The following is a 21,982-nucleotide window of genomic DNA, read 5'->3' on the forward strand; positions in this document are numbered from 1 at the left end:
ACACAAGAGAGAAGGGTCTTGCATAGAGATGAAATGCTCAACAGCAGGAAAAGCCTGGAAAACAGACTATTGAAGTGGATGAGTTGGAGGTGGGGGTCAGTTCTCAAATCACTTGACATGGAAACAGTGGCTGGGATTAAAAGATTTGATTCGTCTTCCACAGAAAGAAGCAGATGCTGGTATCAAATGAAGCTAGAAGGAGCCAGGATTAAACAAACAAAAGTAAGCTGGGTCTTGGCATAGCTGAGCTTGGTCACTCCCTGCCAGAGGATGCTGCAGTTGCTCTTGATTTAGACTGGTCCAAGGAATGATGAGGAAAGCTCATGATATAGATACCCACTGACCCTTACCAGTACATAAATGCATATGTGCACACACACACTACATATGCATATATATACACAGTGCACAGTATGTGTGCAGTGACTGGGGTGAAGATAAACTAAAACCTCAAGAGAAAACTTAACCATGTAATAAACCAGTCAATTTGGGGTTTTTTTCCACAAGACAGCAACAGGCCAAAAGCTCCTACTTTATCCTTTCAATCAGACATATCTAAGAAATAAACACATTCACAAAAAAATTTTAAAAATGCTCCAATGTGAATTCTGTTCTTCTTACACCATTCTTGACAAGCTTCTGAGAAAAAAATAAATTCAAAGAATGAGGAAAACACTTAGAGGAGGGAACTACAGCGGAGGGAAGGAGCTACTGAACAGCCCACATTTTGAAGAAATTAAAAAATCCCACTTGTCCCTAAACGAAAGAAATGGAATAATGCAGTATACAAATATTATGCTGTCTTCAAATGTCTTGTCAGACATAAGTGCAGTCATACTTTTTTGCAAAGAAATTTTCAGATTTTGTTCATCTGTTACTAAAAAATGTCACAGATCCATGTAGCAGACTAAGAGGAACAGCAGCAAAACTACTGCTATTTGGGATGTCTAAAGATAGAAAGTTAAAGCTTTCCAGATGGTCATATGATCATATGAAATGAATTAGATGCTCAAGACTTTCAGGTAAGTACAGAGAACAGTGGTTATGTAACCTCAGGGAAATTAATTAGTATGAAGATCTCTTTTTCACTCTGTGTGAAAAAAAGGAGAAAACTGGGATATTCCCAAGTGTCTTTCCCTGTCTTTCATATTCCCTATACTTTTTATAATTTTCAGAGCATAGCACTAGATTATTTCTGGCTGTAGATCTAATTACATGTACTCAGGCATTACTACAACAGAAGATGTAACAAAGCAAAGAAGTTGCAGAAGGGAACAATTTTCCCAAAACTTGACTGTGTTAGTAGATGCCACAACTTCTGAGAGATCTGAGGTTTGATTTTTTTTTTAGTGGCAGAAACAGATCACATCCCCCAGAAAGTCAACTGTGTCCTGGGCTGTACCAAAACCAGTGTGGGCAAAAGGTCAAGGAGGGGATTCTGTTTCTCTAGTCTGCTCGGGTGAGATCCCACCTGGAGTCCTGCATCCAGCTCTGGGTGCCCAGAAATAAGAAGCTATCGGAGCAAGTCCAAGGAGGCCATCAAGATCATCAGAGGTCTACAGCACCTCTCATATGAAGACAGGCTGAGAGAGCTGCTGTTGCTCAGCCTGGAGAAGAGAAGGTCTTCCCAAAGCCTTAGAGATGCTTTACTGTACCTGGAAAGGACCTGCAGTTCCCAAACGAGCCAGGACTGACACACAGACACCAACATACGTTTTTGTCTTTAAGATTTTTATGTCCTGGAACTAGATGACTGGCTGAAAAATACATTCTAGAAAAGTTAAGATTTGGAGACAATCTGGACACATCTGATTAATAAAAACTGCTGCAACAGCATTATACAGAGAAAATAATCTCCTCATACTGACTGTATCTGAAGCAAGTCAGGTATCTAAAAGCTGCCCATGATCGAATAGATCCTACGATGAACCAGGAGCCCAGAAAGACAAGAACACTTTCTTAAACCCAGTCCCTTTGGAACCATACCTCCAAAACAGAGTATTTTTCTTGAAGAAAGTCAGGCTACACAGCCACTATCAGAACACCAAGAAAGGCACTAAGTGACAAGCTCATGACCTCAGGCTGAAGTGATGGAAATGCTCCACGGCTACAGCTGCATGTGGATCTTGACACATCCACTGACTGCCAGAGTCAGTAACAATAAGCTTGGAGCAGTGTACTTCAAGTTAAAATTTAAGTCATTAACATCTATCTAGTACCTATGCTAAGACAGACAACTAAGCTGGTACATCTCCATTTCACAGAGTACACAAACTTTCAAATTCCACTGACACAGTGTCAAAACAGATTCAGAATGAAGTTTTATGACAGCTACACATGAATTCAGTATTCTCACTCCCAAAATAAATACACTATTTTGAAATTAAAAACAATATGCCTTTTTTTTTTCTTACCTGATTCTTTGTGTCCTCAAATCTTCTTTTTGGTAAACTCTACTAAAAAATTTCAAAAGCAATGTACGAACTGGAAAGAGCAGATTCCTTTGCTGGTACAGTGTATACACTGCTTTTATCAAGGGTTCCGTTGCTACTGGGAAAAAAAATCGGAAGAAATACTTTTTAATCTTCTGATTTCAAACATGCACACACACAGAGAGCTGGGATCTTTATCTACAACTGTTTACACTGTAGTCCAGAGAGAAGTACCAAAATATTTTGAAGTAACTTCTAGATTGACTTCTAAACCACTGAAACAACACTTCTTGTGCAGCTTGGGAAAGAAACAGAAAAGAAACAAAGAAAAAAGAAAGAGAAGAAACACAAAAGAATAGAGACAACATGCAAGTGAAAACTTCAGAACTTCCTGAAGACAGGTTGCAAGGTAGCTGAAAAGCAATTAATTCCTGCTTTTCACAGCTATCTTCCAATCCTTTTCCCCTAGTGCAGTAATTTCAGACTAATGTTCTCATTTACCTCTGCTCCCCAAAACCTCACTGTCACAGTGCCTTCAGTTCTCTCTGCACTATCCCTTTCTCCCTGCCACACACTCATCAGCTCTCCCTGTCTCTGAACCAGCTGGCTCCAAGTGACACTTGCTAATTAACCAGAACACAAATACCTCAAGAGGCAGCTGGCAAGACACTACAAGAACTGCTAATTCCCCTGCAACCTCTCCTGCCCTGAAGTTCTCATCAACCATGTTTTATGACCAGACCTAACACAAAATTTCAAAGCTTTACCACTCTAACCAAATTGGATAAAATTAGCCAGCAAACACAGAACTTACTGTAATAGACTGAAAAAGAGACCAAACATATTCTTTGGAAACCAAACTAAACCACAGCATGGAAAAATTAACAAAGCATGGAAAAATACCTGAATTCAGAGGAGACAAGCCTAGAAAAATAGGAAAGCATCTGAAAATTTAAGCAATACATGAAAGGTATGAGGCCTGACTCAGTTTGTCACAGAAGAGCTTGTGGTCCCAAGAATTCAATCCAATTAAGGCATACTTAGGTAGCAGCAATCACTTAATTATCTTCATAAACCACAGACAGAAACATCTGTCTTTTCATCCAGATACACAGATCAGTCTTAGTAAGTTATGTGTGCAAAACCAGACAAAATATTGTGCTCCACACTGAACAGAGCAACTTCTGCCCACAGAGACAGACAAGAATGCTCCTTTCTAAAAATGATTATGGATCCAGCCAGGGGCCAGTCTTGGTCTGCAAAACTCTTACTCAACTTCAAGTTACCGTATAAGGATTCTCACTACAAAGCACATTACAAAAATCACCTGAAATAGCATGGTCACATGCCAGCATGAAGCAGGAGCCATTTAGAAGTTAAAATCTACCATATTTTTCAACAGAAAAATAAAATCCATTCTAATAATTCATGTAACTAAGATACATAATATTAAATTATTTTCAATGCATCAGAAGTGTCAGCTTACTCAATACACATATTCTTCAGGTGAAGATTCATCTTGGACTGCATCTTTTAAACAGAACATTGGCTTATTCTTAAATGACTAACAATTACAACTTTATGTAGTTTATAGCTAATTGATAAACTGTTCACTGAAAAAATATAAAAATAACTAAGTATTCTAAGTGAGTAGAATTTTCACTTCCCTAAAACTCTGTGGCATTTTAAGTAAAACAGGTCCTACTGTTTGAATTGCTTCATGTGAACTGGAGAAGTTCAAAAATGGAAGCAATTTTAAAAGATACTCTTAAAAAGTAATACTTTAAAAAGTTCACATCATACAGATGTTCAAAACACAACTGAAGAACTCATGAGGTTTTAAAATACTTCTGTTTTAACTGGCACATGTCAAGCCTCCTTCTGAAGTGACTGAGTGTGCTCCCTTTTGTTGCATGAAGAAAATTTATTAAAAACACAACTAGCAGGCAAGCTCCTGTTGAAGTCATACCTGAGAAATGAAAAAAAGGAGCAGACCTCCTAACTACAGACAGATCCCAAGTTTGATCTTAAGTGATGTTGATAAATCTTCAGAAAACGCAGCTACAAGCTCTTCTACACATTCACAGAAAAAGGAGATATCTGGTGTTTCACCCCAGCATAAATCTCTACTCAAAACAGGCAATCCAGAAAAATGGAACCATGCTTGTGCAGGATAATGCACAGGATGTTCCCTATAGTTTTATTTAATCTCTTTTTCATTAGCTCTTTTGGTTTTTCTACATAAACTTCCCATTTTTTGATTTCTATTGTGATCTTAACTTTTTTTTTTTTTTTACTGTAATGGCTCATTTTTCACTTTACATTGTCTTCTAAATAACACATACCCTTTCTAGGCTTTAATCTCCATGTCAAATTGTTTTCAACAAATCAAGAGTTAATTTTTTTTCTATGTGCCATCTTCTGCAGTCCCATCTGACACAACAGAGTTCAAAATTTCTAAAGTGTTATCAAAAAACCAATCAAGGACAGAACGTTTATCTTCCACACAATCACATAATAAGAGTGGGAATGAATGACTCTGAGCTCATTTGAAACAGGATCAGCTAGATCTGGCTGCTCACAACTATGTCCAGATGGCTTCTGAGTATATCCAAGAATGGAGACTCCACTATCACTACGGGCAACCTGTGCCTTGGTCATCTTTACAGTGAAAAGGGTCCTCCTCCTGCTCAGACAGCATCTCCTGTGCTTCAGTTTGCGACCGCTGCTTATCCTGTCACTGGACACCACAGGAAAGAGCCTGGCTCCCTCTTCTTGGCTCGCCTCCTTCCAGTATTTACATACACTGATGAGATGCTTCCCAAATCTTCTCATCTCCAGTTGACTCAGCCTTTCCTCACAGGTGAGGTGCTCCACTGTCTTCGCCATCTTCACAGCCTTTGCTGGACTCTCACCTGTATGTCCATCCCACTCTTCTACCGGGGAGTGCCAAACTGGACACACTGCACCAGGAGTGGCCACACCAGTGCAGAGTAGAGGGGCAGGATTACCTCCCTCAACCTGCTGTCAACACTCCTAATGCAGCCCAGGACCCCACTGGGCTTCTTTGTCACAAGGGCCCATTGCTGGCTTCACCTGGATCCCTGGTCCTTTACTGCCAAGCTGCTTCCACCTGGTTGTCCCCCAGCAGCTACAGGTGCATGGGATTGTTCCTCTCCAGGTGCAGGGCTTTGCACCTCTCCTTGTTGAAATCTTCCTGTTGCTCCAGTATGTCAAGGCTCTATCTCCTCTACAGCTGGTAGATTAATTACAATCTGACACCTAGTCAGGTTTTCAGTACTGCACAAGGATTATCTTGAAGGGGTGAGATAAACCACCCACATGAACAGACACAGCTTTGTGAGGTAACTAATTTCACACTGAACTTCTACAGGATCAGCAGAAAAGTATTAAATTGTCCACTGTTAGGTAGAAGTTTGGCAAAGTTAAAAAAAAAAAATCAGTATTTCATTACAAAGAAAGCCTGAAATATCTAACAGTCTAACAACTACTTGGAAGCTACTTTCCTGCGTAGCAACTCCTCTGCTTTATCCCAGGTGGTGCAACAGGCTCTGACTTTGGATTATTATTTTCCTTTAACAGAAAGCTAAATTTGAAGTGCAGATAGGAATGAGCAGTTATTACCTTTGTCACCAGGGACATGGGAATAGACAGACTCCCAATTAAAATGGATTTGGCAGGAAATATAACTAACTGCCAAAATGTATTTGAGGGACATTTGACATCTTTTCATTTTACAACTCTAGCAATTGTATCTGTTGCTAAGGGCTTTTCTTTAAACTACTTGGATATGGAATTCATTTCTATCACATTGGTAAAACATAAAACACTGCTGTCACTTTTCTGGTTACTGATAAAGTCCTTTCTTGAAGTTCTATATATCCAAGGTCTCATTTGGAATACAACCAAGTAGCACTTGAAATGAAAGAAAAAAAGGCAAGCTAAAATATTAGACTGGTCCTGCGAGTCATAACTGGAAATGTTTTGTCTTGGAAAAGAATTCAAATCAAACACCTTGAAAAATACTCAACAGCAGCTTCCATCAAAAGTATCTTGGCATTTCACATCACCACATAACTAAAATGGTCATCTGACAGTACTTGAGAGAGTCTATCAGCTATGTTAATGACTTTAAATAAGGACTGGTACATTAAAGTATCATGCCCCTCTACAGCCTAGTAGCTACTTTTTCAATATAAAGCTAATCTTCCATTTATAAGATTATCTTAAGAAGCAAAACCAGAAAATAGGTACAAATATATTCAAACTTTGGATATCAACAGTATGAATCTAAAAGCATTCTAAAACAAAGTCTCTTATGCTACATGCAAGGATATCACCATGAAATTCATTTTACCTCTATGACAAAATGCATTTTGATGTAACAACTGAGAACATAAAGCGCAGCGTTAAAATGCTGAACCAACTCAAAGCTTTATCAGTGCATAATTTTGCTTTCCAGAAACTACTCATCTTACCCTTGTTTTGCTGTATTTGCATTAGTCTCCAAGTCACCCCAAGCAATCTGTTCACTTGCTTGCTATTCAGCTTGCTGCCATCCTGAAGAGTGTCTGTCACAAATTTCCTTATCATGTCCAGCCAGCCAGAGTCTGTCTGAAGTGTTGAAGCACTTGCTAATGAAACCATTATGTCACACAAGGTTAAATTCAGTAAAAGATGGTCGATGTTGTTTGAGGATTTCATACAGTTCCTGTTGCTAAGGAGAGGAGGGGGGAGAACAGAAAGATTTCAAAAAATTATTTTTGAAATAAAAATGGGCACCAGCTGATACCCTTGTACATATACCACTGTTATACATAGACTGCAAAGGTGCAGAATGATTTCAGAACTAACTTAGCGTGAATTTAGTCTCACATCTGGGAGCTGAGAATGGAGACAACTTACTACTAAAACATTGTGTTCCACACTGAACAGAGCAACCTCTGCCCACAGAGACAAACAAGAATGCTCCTTTCTAAAAATGATTCTGGATCCAGTTGCTACTGGCCTGTAGCAAAACAGAATTGGTGCATCTGTTCTGACAGCTCAATAGTGAAGAAATGTGTTTGGCTTCTGCTCCAGTACTGCTCTGCCACAGTGTGCCCATCTTCCCTCCAAGCTGTCCTCACTCAGTCCCATAATACAACTAGAGAAGACTATATGGAGGTGAAAAGAATGTTTGAACTATGTTTAATGTAATTCAGCAGTCAGCTGAAGAAAACACGCAGAAATATGAAACCAGTCAGCCTAAAACAATCACCATTTAGCAATATGCAAATTCCAGATCAAGAGTTGAATAAAATGCTTTTATTTCCCTAAGGTAGCACTTAATTTTCTACTGGATGCTATTCAGACAACTTCCTATATAATACTTTTACAAAGAACAACTTAAAACATCTCAATTTGAAGCAGTGCACTCTTCCTATAACTGCATCTCCACAGATCTTCAAGAAATATGCAATAAAAAGTTTTATTTTCCATCATTAAAAACTTAATATTTGATAAAGCATGTGGATCACATTGTCTCACTTCTCTTATGAAATTAAAAGCTGGTAATGACATTGATTTTACTCTTACCTTTTGCATGGATCTTTCTTTTTGTGTTTCACTGTATCTTGTAAAGAATAAGGAAAATGACGCATGAAGTGGTGCTTGAAATCAACAAGGTAATTCATTCGAAGCCATAGTTCCTGTTAACAAAAGCAGATGATAGACAGGAAACATGGTAGCAAATGAAATAAATCCAGACAATTATGTCTCCAAATTCACTACTGGAATCAATGAAACTAGGAACTTTAGCTTCTGATTCCAAGTTGTTTATGCATCTTTACTTTCAAGTGCTGTGCATGAAGGTCCACAAAACAAGGGAGTATAACAAGATGCTCTAAGTCAAGGTTGGGCAACAACATGCTGCTAACTGAACCACTTTATTTTTTAGCACATATTTACGTGGATATATGCAATACTAATCTGAGTTACAGATCTGAATGAAAGTACTTTTATACCAATTTATCAGGGTCCTTAAAATCAGAGTGGACTTAAAACATATTCTGATACCTCTTTGCAGGTTAGCAGACAGTCACCATTCCACAAAGTGTCCAGCAGAACTCACCACTAAAAAGCCTGCATTGCTATCAAATTGATCAGGCAGAAACATCTTTTCGATATTTGACTATTAAGAGCAGAGAATGGCCATTAAACTATTTCAAAGATCAATAGCTTTCCACCAAGCATATTCAGAGTGGTTTTCCACAGTGATTGTAATAGCCACTTTGGCCTGTAAGCCCAAGGGCTATTAAATAAGCAAAGCTTTCATTTTCAAACTGAGCCGTTTGAATGCATTTTGTATATAATGGTAACTATAAAGACAAAACAAACCATTCATCTAAAATGGAATTTGCTCCACAAAAAAACCAAGCTGTATGAACCTCAGATTTTTTTCTCCCCACGAACAACTTAAGGTCATAATCCAACTGTGTGTACCCAAACCACTTTATATCTTGACAGAGGAGTGTGCCATTCACATGACCAAAATACAGGCACCCTATGGCTAAGGGCAGCAGTTCTCCAGGATCCTTCAGAAAAAGGCTAGGGACAGAAGGCTGCCACAGGAATTTTCCAGGTCAAGTGCCTGCTTTTTGCCCACTTCCAAGAGGGCCTCTAGAAAAGATGAAGAAGAAAGAAGAGGAACAGTGTGCTTTGCTCAGCTGGGATTCAGTACACTGAATCCATCCCTCAAAGCTGGATACGTTTGGTAACTTTGGTTTAATGTAATGATTCCACAAATGTTTTCCAGTAATTACCCTGTGTGTAGCTTTTCATTTAGCAAAGGGACCTACAGTCCTATACACAGGTTAAACCAAGAGCTGTCAAGACCTTTCTTCCAACTACTCAATAGCCAAATTTTCCAATTTGCAAATTTTTTGGAAAAGCGGCAAAAGTTAGCAAAACAAGTAATTCAGTTATCTAAGTAAAATACAGAGAAAATAACCTGGGGAAAAAAAAATCAACTTCAGAGGATACTTTGTAAAATCCTTTTTCATCCAATGTCTTATGATCCTACCAAACATGACACAGCAACACAGATTGCACCAAGCAATTACAGGATCTCAGACCACCATTATCTTCTACCTTTCCAAACATTTAGTTTGTTCACTCCCCCAAGAAATTTTTCAACACACAAAAACAAGGAATCTTTAAACAACTCCATTCTATACTTTGTTCCAGTTTATATTCTAGAGGTTATCTGGGAGACAAATATCTGCTCCTCTTTTCTATTACCATTTCCAGTTTCAAAACCTTTGTGCTGCAGTCAAGGAGGATTCCTGAAGACTTTTTACTGAACTCATGGCTCAGTTCAACAGATTCTTTTCTACAGTAAGAGGCAACAAAATCCAGATTCAAAATCTACTCAACACCTAGGCTTTTTCTCTCTTAACAAAGCGCCTTCAGTACTTCAAATCACCAAACCACTAGTTTTTTATCCAAACAAAATGAACTGTCATCATTATGCCATGGATCATTTCCCCCTTACCATTTTGTATGTTTCATCATGTCGCTTTGTGAGTTTCCACAATAAATGTATTATGCTAAGAACTTGCTGCATGAGCTGCTGAGATTCTGATTCCAAAAGGTTTCCAAGAATGGGAGCTGATTGTGCAGGAGATGCTTCAATCCAGCACTCAATCAGTAATGGAATTATTATCTCAATAAAACCTTTTAAGTTTTCAGCCGAGGACAGGCCTTTTTCTGCACTGTCCATTACACTTGTCAGAGACCTAAACAACAAAAGCAAAAGAGCATAAAAAGATAAAGATCACACCTTTCAAAACAAGATTACAGTAATACCACTTTCCTGATTTCTAAATAATGGGAAAAGTTACTTTTTTAAACACATTAAATATTTGCTGGCTTTCTTGCTAGATATTTCAGTATGGAAAAAAAGGGAGTTCAAACCATCTACAACAAACCTGCTCCCAAGACTCCCTGCAAGTTTGTGTGCTTCTTAAACAACTTCTTAGATTTCAGTATTTCTTTCCCCACTGTTACATGTAAAGTCTATGAAATGGAGAAATACAATATGCATTATCCTATCACCTTCAACCAATGGTAAGGAATTAATTATATTCAGCAAAACAAAATAATAAAAAACCCCGTTTAAGCTCATTAAAGCAAAATAACGAAGCTGACTACAAGGTGTTGTCAAATGCATGAGGTTTATTACAGTTAATAACCATCTCCAACCATAATAAACACAATGTTTTTCATATCAAATGTGGAAAAAAATGTTCCTGTAAAAATATACCTTTGGTTCCCACCTGATGGTTAGCTACTGTGCTCTGAAAGGCAACTTAACAGAAAATTATCTGATAATGAAGTTAAAAAAATTTAAAAACTAAGATACAGTTTAAATTGATACAATATCTCCCAGAAATCAAAAAAAGGAACTCTTATTCTCCCCCTACTCAAAAAATACCTTGTGTCTCTGAAAGGATAATCAGCAGTTATGACCCAACACTGCTACCGGATAAATTCAAGCAATTTGAAAAGAAGATTCTTTAAATGAACTAAAACCCTGAATAAATCCTGTTAATTTTAACAAGTACAGATTCCTTAAAAAAAGGCAACAACAGTTTCAATCGATCATTTGTAAAATTGTTTTCCATTGTGATTTTGTTTCCTAATTCATGGCAGGGAATTCCTGTCGTAATTCTAATCTCCTAACATACATAAGATTAGCACACTTAACCTCCTGCTAAACTCCCATTTATTTCAGTAATGATCTCCAAGTCATTTTTCTTTACATATACACTCAAAATAGGAACTGGAAAACTTTCAACAGACCTGCAGAAGTTTTGTTGACAAGTATTTTAATTTCATATTGAAGATGTAAAGCAGTTTTCCCTAGTCACTTCTAAATTATCCAATTAGTTATATCTTCTATTAGTTCTATCCTTCTAGCTACATGTTGTTGCCATCATCTATAGTACAAATCATAATAATTTTATTCTGCCATTTCTCTCTAGTTGATATCAGGGCATCAAGAAAATTTCTAAACCAAAACCCAGGTATCAATGACATGCAAAAGGAAGAAGGAATTAAACAAAGTGTGAGACAAATACAAGCTATTTTTCAATGAAGGCAAGATGGGGGGGAGAATTTAGATCACCACCACAAAATAAAAGGGATAAGTGGAAACATAACTGATCATAAGAAGAAAAATTGCTTTACTTTTACTTAGAATTATCAAACATGTTAAAATTTTATAAAGCTTAGCTTTAACTGCAGCCACCAACATATCCAATAAATATAATTTGCTCTATTTGTTTGGTTTTTTTGCCTTATTTCCTTTCTGTAGCACAGGCACTGCAATAGACACCAGCTTCTTTAAGACTAGAAAGAGTTTATGAATGGTTCTTTTACACTTTTTAATTCTCAGTTACCTCAAATACAGCAGACAAATCCCATCTTCCAGTTACAATCACAATGAATTCTAGCCTGTTGATGCCAAGACTATAGTCTCATTGAAAAAGTCAGGTTGTCCTGTAAATGCTATGCTGTTACAGGATTATACCCTCAGATGAGTCTGAAATTTAAGTAATTGGCTGGAATAGTTCTGAAGTAGTAGTCTTTAGTAATTTCTTTTCCAAAAAATACCTGATATTACAGCAGAACTCTGGAATTCCAGCAATTTATTTAAGGAACACAAAAATCTCCCAATTAAAAAGTGACTAGTGCATGAAACCTGAGGAGCTGGTAATCCACACTGGAAGATTTCTACAGAAGTGTAACACACAACTATTTCAGTACTTTTCTGAAACAAGGAATGGGAAAAGGAAGAATTAATGCCAAAAGGGGTACTGCTCCCAGCTGCTGAAAGCATTGGGGTAAGAATACTTAGCACAGCTTTCACGTACCCCTGCAGAAGAAGCCCCTATCTCTCAAGATAAGACTCCTCCACATATTCAAGGTTAACAATAAAAGTGTAAAATACATTTTAGGTGCCAGATGATGACAAAGTATTATAGCAATCTGTCCAGCAGATATCCTTAACAATACATGTTCACTTGAGCTGGGCAGGTTTGATGGCAATTGCACTGTCACACATCTGCTATCACTACTCTTGAGTGGTAGGGTGACTTTTAGAAACACTGCAAAGCATACCACCTTTATATCAGAATGAAATACTATTGAAGGGAGCTACAAGGTATTTGTGTACCCCCTAAGCTGCCATTTTTCTTTAAAATGCCAATATTTTTATACAGCAGGACCAAACAAACAAAAATTGTGTAAATATCTGCCATTTGAGAGTAAGAAGACAACAGAAATTCAGCAAAGGGAAGTCAAGGAAGCATAAAAGAAATAGAAAATAAGGAAATAACTTGCTGTTCTTTTAAAACAGGAAAAGTCTTTGGAAGTTAAGTTTTTATGGCTTGCAGTTTAAGCCAGGTTACTTGTCCTCCTTTTCTGTGTGCACTGCCAAATGCAGCAAACACACAGCACACCAAGTGAACTGCATTCTCCTTTTCTCTTTGATGCACATGTACATATTTATTGGCTATGCTTCATCTTCCATTTCAGTTTCTCAAGTCATTTTTGCTTTTCTCTGCAGCTTCATATTGAACTCTCTCTGCAGAATCTGAAGCTCAACTGTTTCTCTTCCAGTCAAAAAAAAAAATCCCACGCCTTGGTACCACCACATATGAGTTGTGAAGGCTTTCTGTTTTTCCACACCTGAAATGAGTTTGATGCAAAAAGCAGCACAGTCAGCACATAATGCAGAGAATATATTCTAACAATTTTCTAATACACTGTATTTTTTAATTTATACACGGTAGGGAGATCTACCACACAACAGAAGGTAACAGTCTTGAGATTTGCATCATTGAATCATCGAGCATTCCAAGCTCAGAATCTATCCTTTTTATTACACAATAATACTGCAAACTGATTCAGAAACTCTCATTCCATTATCACTAGGTTATCATTGATATGTCAGCCCTGTCCAATGAGCTTGCAAGATTAAATAGATGCAGGAAATTCAAAAATTTAGTATGCTATTAGTATGCTGTTTGGAAAAACAAAGTTGAAACTTGTTTGCAGTATTAGTGACAAGACTACCAACACACACACACTCTGCAAATAATTACTTATGGTTTGGTCACCTCATTATCCTTAGCTAGTCACAGACTTGACTATTTGACTTGAAACACACACACAGAGTAGTGCACCTCTTATTACAAATAATTTCTGTCCTTGCAGTAGTGGCCATAGCAGAGGCCTGGGAATGGCCATAAAAGGCAACAATTGGGATTGTAAGTAACAGAATTAAACACCTTGAGATTATTGGGAATTATTTCAGTGGCCAATACAAAAACCATCACCACAACGATTGGAACTTCACACATAGCCACTAAAACAAGCTGTACCCTTGTGAAAAACAAATACACCAAAAATACGCACAAATGCAATAAAATGAGAACATTTTAGTACCTTCAGCAGATGATCTTTCCCTCTCTATTCTTCTGTTCTGCTGCCATCAGCTTGCTTTGCCAATCTCGCCTTGGATTCTAGCCATGTTTCCTTCTATTCTTCTGGCTCCTCCTCATGCTTGCAAACATCTTTTTGTAAGTATTTATAACCAGAAGCACATCACGATGTTCCACCAAAATCTAGCTCCTCAGAAAAGCGGAATCCAATTCAGGTGACACCAGATGTAAAGTTTATTTTCCTAGACCTTGGATACAATGCATCTTCAGCTATTACACGGCCTGGTACATCACACACTGCATATCACCCAGGGCACAACACAAGCATCCTCTGACACACAGTGGTGCACAACTGTGCGCTTCTGACTGCATAGGACTGTTCTGTGCTCAGCACTGAACCCTTTCCCTGCCTCAAGGGGGCATCACCAGCCTAGTCGGTGATGTTCAGTTGTGATTTTAGCTGCCAGCTAAAATTTTACCTGCAGCAGATACTGCTGGTCATGACTGAACCCTTATGCTGACAACCACTTTTAGGAGAAAAAGCTGACCTTCTTACTGAGCTTAGTATGTTTCCTGTACCTACCATAAGTAATATACTACCTCCAAAGAGGAAGCCTAGGAGAGCAGCAATGGATGTCTCTCCCTGACAAAGATAGAAAACACCTGCCAATTCAGGTCAACCTGGGTATTTCAGAGAGAACACCTCTTCTTCTGTCCTCCATTCCTTCAAAGATATATGATGGACATAGTAATGGAGTAGGCCGTGGGTTTAATCCCCCTTTTTGCCACCGACTTCCTAGATGAATTTGGTATAACTGCTTTACACCTCTTATTTTGTCTACTCCAGCAGTAAAACAAGGATTGTAGTTTTTCTTCAAACCACCTAGGTATCTACAGAGAACAGAGCTATGTAACAGCTAAACTGCTTCCATTTTTTAAGACACCATTCCAGATCTCCTGTCAGCAGGTATGTAACATCCATAGTAATGCATCTGAGGATGCCAATGTTCAAAAAGCACCATAAAGTGAGGTGGGAGGTTCACCTCTAGTGGGTGAATCAGAGAGGAGAAGAGAAATCAAAACAGCTGTTTGTTTGTCCCTTAACTTCAGCTCACATCTGTTTAGAGTACTACTGAAACCCACACAAACCTTTCTGTGACTAAGCACACTAAGCTCCCTTTCATATTCATCGGCATGTCTCAGCCGAGACATCTTTCATCCACAGTGAATATATAAACTGGTGAAGTGATTAAAATATCTAGAATTGGAAAGTCAGCAGAACTTCATATCACCAGACACATCCCATCCTGCTGTCCTTTTTAAAGGGAGCTACAGTCAAAGATAACAGATTCCTGAGCTTATGACAGACTCTTGAAGGTAAAAGCACAAAATTTCAGTAAAATTCATTATCACAAACAAGCTTACATTTCACACAAAGAAATTTGCCTACTTGTCCCTAGGTCTGTTAGACATCCTGCAAGAAGTGACTGTCAGTTTGCATTCCAAAAATATCCCAACAGAGCTGGTAATCCAAAATTATCATTAATAGCATAAAACAAAGACTTTATAATGGAAAGGTCCTTGCTATACACGTAACACAGTTATCTGCTGAGTATTTCTGTATTTTCAAGCCTCTGCAGTAAGACTACAAATTCCACTAAGTGTTCTAAAATATGGCTAAGGGACAATCCCACAAAAAAATTAAATTGCGATCACACAGTTGGCATTAATTCCCAAACTAGTTAACATTTTCTCACCTCAGTCTAAATGATGAGTTGATCTTTGGTCGTAAGCCACCATTTTCAAACAGTTGTATAGGTTGCTGATTATTTGCATGGAGCTTCCAACTAATGCATACTGGGTTCCTCACAGAATGAGAGTTGTCCTTCTGCTCTTGAAGCCCTTCATCCTCTGTATCACTGGATCCATCTACCACTGCCTGGAGAAACTTCTTGAGCCTGGTCAGTACGTTCAACCTCCACTGCTGAGAAGTTACTCTGCGATTTGGGTTAACAGAGAGCATCCACGAAAGTTTGTCCCTGCTTTTCAGTCTTTTTGAGAGTTGCTGGTGAGAAATAAGCTCTACAAAATTCTTCAACAATATAATGCTGCGGTCTGTAAGAAGAGCTGGGTATGCTTCCAATAAAACGTCCAAGACTTTCAATGAATCTTCCTGAATTCCCTCACTGATATGAGTCATGGCACTAGAGAGATGGGCACTTACCAAAGGGAAAAATGGAGCAATCTGTTCCGCTCTTATTTTTGAAGCCAAGAACTGCAGCAGGTGAACAGCTGCTCCTCTGACACTGGAATCTTTGTCTGTAAACACAGCTGCCACCTCGCTTATTATACTGGAAAGGTGTGCATCAATTACAAAGGGATACTGAGACAGGAGTTCTTTGAGTCCGAGAAGTGCATTATGCTTAACCCCAGGACTATAGTGATGCATCTGTGAGAGCAGATCCTATAAGGAAGCAAACATATACACTTGCCATCATTATTATTTTAACTGTTCAAACTTCCCCCATGTATTTTCTGCACATTTTCCCTAAACAATTAAAAATACACAATATTCTTATGATGTACTGCTGTTCATAACAGCAAAATGGGTTTAGAACGAACATGGTATGCATTTTATAGCACAACAATTAACAAATAATCAGAATTCAGTGATAGGAAAAACAAGATATAATTGTCCTTAGGTCTGTCTCATTCTTAAATTTATGCACAACCCTACTGTCTCAACAGAGGGATGACCAAAGGAAAGTCCTCTCACTCTTGTTCTCAAAAGCAGAACTACAAAACCTCAGCCTGAATAGCTTTCCTGTTTAAGCACAGAGCTGCAAGAGACAGAAGATGGCACAAAGAAAGTAAAACAAATCCAACCCCCAGAGAAATACAAGACTGTTTAAACACGAGGTTGCATTCAGATAGTCTGCTGCATTTATCTATTTTTTTATAAATGATTTTTTCCCAAATTCCAGTAAACATAGTCAACCTAGACAAAAGGCAAGCAATTTTCTGTCATTTCAGAATGCAGTATCACAGCATACCTTTATGTTAAGTTTTCTATTTTGTGTAGGAAGCACTCCATCTTCTTTAAGCTGCTCAGGAATTTGTATGGCCTTTGTTTTGAAGGTAGTATCAGTTGCATTCTCTAGTTTAGGCTTTTTTTTCCCAACTTTGAATTTCACTTTCTGGAAATCCTCCTGGCGTTTCCTTTTTTTAGTCATTCTGATTCTCTGCAAAAAGAGAATTTAATCTGATTAAACACAAAACCAAAGTAGTTTTTCCACCAAAGAGCAGCAACCTCCTAACAACAGCTACTGTTTTCATTCTTTTGTCTATGCATAACTGAGTGTCCACTCCTGAGACAAGATGCTAGACTAAACACACATGCAGACTGATTCCATGCAGCTGCTCTATCAGCATCCAGAAAACATTCTGCTGCTCCTTTGGCCCTCTTTGCTTTGACAACTACTTTATCATAAAGCATCCAGATATCTGCATCTGCCACTGCTTTACCAAGAGTTAAGTTGCTGATTTGGTTTTGTTTTAAAAAGTTCCTGCCAACAAAACAACTTTTTACATGCTCAGTTCTTGTCAAGCCAAGGAGCTCAGCGAACCGTTCCCTTTCAGGTGCACATTGCTCACCAAGCCCATCACTCACAGCACACAGCCTGCACATGGACACTCACAGGTTTAAACAGGCCTCCACCCATAAAAGGACACAAAACACCTAAGGAATCTTACACTGAAAATACCAGGCTGTGCATTTAAATATAACTAGAAGCAGGGGGAAAGAAGAGGACAAATGGGCAACTACGGACTGAAAAAAAAGGAAAACAAAAACATCTTTAATAGGACATAAGAAATGAGATATCTGAGCCACTGTACTTGTAAGCTGTACAAACATACTGGAATAGAGGTACAATAACCAAAATAAATTAAAACTCCCGTAAGTTTCTGAATAGCTTTTTGGTTTTTTTCTGTTTTGATACTGAAGTACACATCTACCAACTTAAAAAAAACATGAACACACTGAAAAGGCCCCAACAAACACTACACCACAGATTTATTTAATCCTCTCAAAAAAACCCTAACAAGCCACCATCCACTTTCCCCACAAAAAAAAACCTGAATCAAGAAAAACCCAAGCCAAAAACCCCAACAATACAACTGACTAAACCCAGAAATTTCTAAAGAAGATATCCAAATAATGATTCTCTTCTGGTGGATGTGATCATCATTCCTACAGCCGATTTGCCCAATAGACTTCAAGCTGAAATTTGTGCTGTACTAGAGTATTTCATATATACATTAACAGGATAATCATTAAAGAATGTTTTAAAACAAACCATAATTTTTTATTATTTTATAAAAATTTAAACAACTGATTACATCAACAATTGACTGCAATTTAATTTTGCTTTTCACACACTAGGTTAAAAAATCATATGCAAGACCACTTTAACTGAAGTACAAATTTGGCACAAGTAAGCTATGAACTGAAAAGGTTTTAAAAAACTTGGAGCCTGGTGCCAAAAGAAAAAGGTCCTTTAGTGTCTATATAACAACAACTATAACAACCATGGCTTTATAAACGTTTGATTTTTACCATATGCATCTTTTTAGGAAAGAGTTACAAGAATTTCACCACTTGATATATAGAAACAGCTAGAAGCTTTTGGCACAGAAGTTATTTCCACTTACAAGGTTTGCTTTTACAAGAGTAGATGTCTGGCTTCCAGTCAGCATAAAAACTTCACAATACAGGTGTGCACACAACTGAACAGAGCAATTGAGTTCTTTTAAAGGAGCAGGCTTGTAAAATATCCTTTCTCCTGCTAAAAGCAGCACAGTTTACCTCACAATAAATATTCTGGGAATAACTGGTAATCTAAGCCTATCCATTTCCAATTCATAAGCACCACACTATACCAAAGGATAAAATCCTTACAAAATATAAGGATATAAGCTCCACAGTGGCTACATAATAAGACATCAGACAAAACTGTCTACAGCTGATGAAATTATGTAACCATTTCAATGAAGCTTCTTGCTGAAACAACTGCATTTTACAAGGAGAGACTGTGAGAGCTGGGCCTTTTTAGTCTGGAGAAGACTGAGAGGGAATTCCATTATTGCATTTTAATTTCTCCAAGATGGGTGCCAATAGGATGGTGCCAGAGTGTTTTCCGTGGTGCCCAGCAACAGGATGAGGAGCAACAGCCATACGCCAAAAAAAAAAAAATTCCACCTCAGCATGAAGAAGAAATTCTTTACTTTAAGGGTACAAGAGCACTGGAACAGGCTGCCCAGGAAGGTGTCTGGAGACAATCCAACCCACCTGGATGCATTCCTATGTCACCTGCTCTAGGTTATAGTGCCTTGGCAGGCGGACTGGACTAAATGATCTCCAGAAGTCCCTTCCAACCCTAACGAATCTGTGATTCTGTGTATTTTCACCTGGCCCTCCTCCAGAGAGACTGAGCACCTTACAGTTCAGCACTAACACGGTTTTACAATCCAAAACATTAAAACAACGTCCAATCGATGCAGGGTTCCTTGAACATAAAGCAGCATACGTCGCTTTTCAGACACCACTTCTAATGTCACTCAGGCACCCTCACCTTAGGCTCAGAAAAAATACTCGGTTACAGGTAGGACCTGATGATCTTGGAGCTCTTTTCCAACCAAATGATTCTGGTTTCACTCCCTCACAGCTCTCAAGCAGCATCGCTCGGGAACCTCACAACCATGCTCAGTCAGGAAAATCCTGAGAAACCCGAAGGCAAGGCACACGCCCTACCCGACTCCTCCGATCAGATACGCATTTCCCCGCGGGCGAGCTCTCTCCCGGCACGGCACAGCGATACTTACAGGCGATCACCTCCGCGCGGCTCCCGCGCCGCCAGCGCATCCCCCGCCGCCGCCGCCGGGACCGCACCGCGCCGCCCGAGCCCGCGCCGCGCCCGCCGTACCCGAGCGCCGGAGCGGCCGTTCCTCCCGCGGCTCTAGGCGGTCACGCTGCCTTCCTCGCCGTCCCGGGACATCCTTCGGCTCGCTCCCCGAACGCCGCTTCCCTCCGCCCCGCTGCAGCCGCTCTGCGAGGCGTTCAAATAAAGGCGCGTCAGTGCCGGCCCGGCGCCGGGGAGGCCGCGCGTTCGGCCCCGGGGAGCGCCGGGCGAGGCGGGAACGGCGGCGAGAAGAAGCCGCCAGGGGAGGTAGGGCAGGGGCGGCGGCGCGCGGCGGCGCGCGGCGGAGCCGATGCCGCCGGTTTCCCCGGGAGCGGCACCCGGCCCGCGCCGCCGCGGCTCCCGCTTTTCCCGCCGCCTCCCTGGCGCAGGAACGTGAGGGAGGGCGGGTCGCACAAAAGGCGGGCGGCCCTTGGCGCAGGGGCCGGGCGAGCGCGGTGAGCCCCGCCGGCAGGGCCGGACCGAGAGGGACCGCGCCTGGCTCGGGATCCCGATCCCGCTCCCCGTCCGCCTCCTCCCGCCCGGCCCGCGCGCGGCCGCTCGCTCCCTCACTCACCAACCACGCGCGCGGCAGCGCCAGCCCCGCTTCCGCCCCCGCCGAGAGCCTGCCCGGAAGCGGCCGCCCACGTGAGCGGCGCCGCCAGTGCCCGCCCCGCGAGCCGGGGGCACGCGCGCTTCCGCCGCGGCCGCGCGCGCTGGCGCCCCCTGCAGGAGGGGCGGCCCCGGGGGTGCCCCCTCCGTGAGGGGAACGGGAGGGGCGGGAACTGATCGCTCCTCTGTGGTGACCGGCGACAGGACCCGAGGGAATGGCCCCAGGTTGTGTCAGGGGAGGTTTGGGTTTGTGAAAAATGCGTATTTTATGATTGGCTTTTTGTGACCGTGTTTACAGGGGTCCGAGGATGAGGGAAGAGACGAGGTTCTGACTCCATGTTTCAGAAGGCTTGATTTATTATTTTATTATAAAAATTATATCAAAACTATACTAAAATAATAGAAGAAAGAATTTCATCAGAAGACTAGCTAAGAATAGAAAAAGAAAGAATGATAACAAAGGTTTGTGTCTCGGACAGAGACTCCAAGCCAGCTGACTGCGATTGGCCATTAATTAGAAACAACCCCATGAGACCAATCACAGATGCACCTGTTGCATTCCACAGCAGCAGGTAACCATTGTTTACATTTTGTTCCTGAGGCCTCTCAGCTTCTCAGGAGAAAAAATCCTAAGGAAAGGATTTTTCAGAAAATATGTCTGTGACAGGTTTTGGCAAATATTAAAAAATGAATATTATATGTGTTGTGTTAGAAAGTAATGCTGTGTTAATTCTCTTAAGTTGTGTGTTAAATATAGTTTTAGGTTATAAAAAGTGTTAAAATAGAAACTATGCTATGTAGGATACTTTTTTAAAGAAAGGACTTGCAGCAAGATAGCAGCCACAGGACACCTAAATCTTTCAGAGAAAAAGAATTTATTGCACTCTTACCAGAAGAAACTAACTTCTTCCCACCTTGGAGGCACTGTTAGGATTCAGGGGAAGAAGCTGACACTGACCAGACAGAATCCTGTGTTTGAATGGAATTTATGCATCACGTATGAGGTGTATGAACATGCAACAGGCTGTTGTTTCTAAGGGTTAATCCTTTGTTAACGTGTGTCCTTTTTCAGGCTTGTGCTGCCCAGAAAAAGGTACCTGGGCGTCCATAATTCTTTGTGTCTACTGTCTCATATTGTCCTAATCCAAATTGTCCAAATTATTATTACTCTAATTGTATTACTATTTTTATAACCATTTTATTACTATTAAACTTTTAAAAACAAGTGATTGGCATTTTTCACAGGTTGGATATTAGGAAAAGGTTCTTCACGCCGAGGGTGGCAGGGCTCTGGAACAGGATTCCTAGGGAAGTGATCACAGTGCCAAGCCTGAGTCCAAGGTGTGTTTGTACAAGGCTCTCAAGCACATGGTGTGGCTCTTGGGGTGTCCAGTGCAGGATATATCCCCAGCCAGGAGCTGAACTTGGTGATTTCCGTGGGTCCCTTCCACCTTGGTTTACTCTGGGGTTC

General features: G+C 40.1%; 1 protein-coding gene across 3 annotated transcripts in view; it reads right to left on the bottom strand.

Annotated features, from left to right (window-relative positions):
* The window catches only part of TEX10 (testis expressed 10), a 54,136-nt gene extending 34,231 nt beyond the window's left edge, over positions 1-19,905 (bottom strand). Inside the window, exons 1-7 of one of the 3 annotated variants that reach the window (XM_054284706.1) lie at positions 19,826-19,905; positions 16,996-17,184; positions 15,700-16,406; positions 9,988-10,231; positions 8,031-8,143; positions 6,932-7,170; positions 2,415-2,550 (exon numbers count right to left, since the gene is read on the bottom strand). In XM_054284706.1, coding sequence (XP_054140681.1) covers positions 2,415-2,550; positions 6,932-7,170; positions 8,031-8,143; positions 9,988-10,231; positions 15,700-16,406; positions 16,996-17,175 — 1,619 coding nt within the window. In that variant the 5' untranslated portion in view covers positions 17,176-17,184; positions 19,826-19,905. Of the gene's footprint in view, positions 1-2,414; positions 2,551-6,931; positions 7,171-8,030; positions 8,144-9,987; positions 10,232-15,699; positions 16,407-16,995; positions 17,185-17,695; positions 17,772-19,825 lie in introns of those variants that run through there. The other 2 variants (XM_054284708.1, XM_054284705.1) reach the window with 2 other exon arrangements.
* Positions 19,906-21,982: the final 2,077 nt, after the last annotated feature.

This window comes from Melozone crissalis, unplaced genomic scaffold (genome assembly GCF_028551555.1).
Source record: "Melozone crissalis strain CALT ecotype California unplaced genomic scaffold, PUWL_Pcris_2 ptg000042l_1, whole genome shotgun sequence".
NCBI classification, from domain to species: Eukaryota; Metazoa; Chordata; class Aves; order Passeriformes; family Passerellidae; genus Melozone; species Melozone crissalis.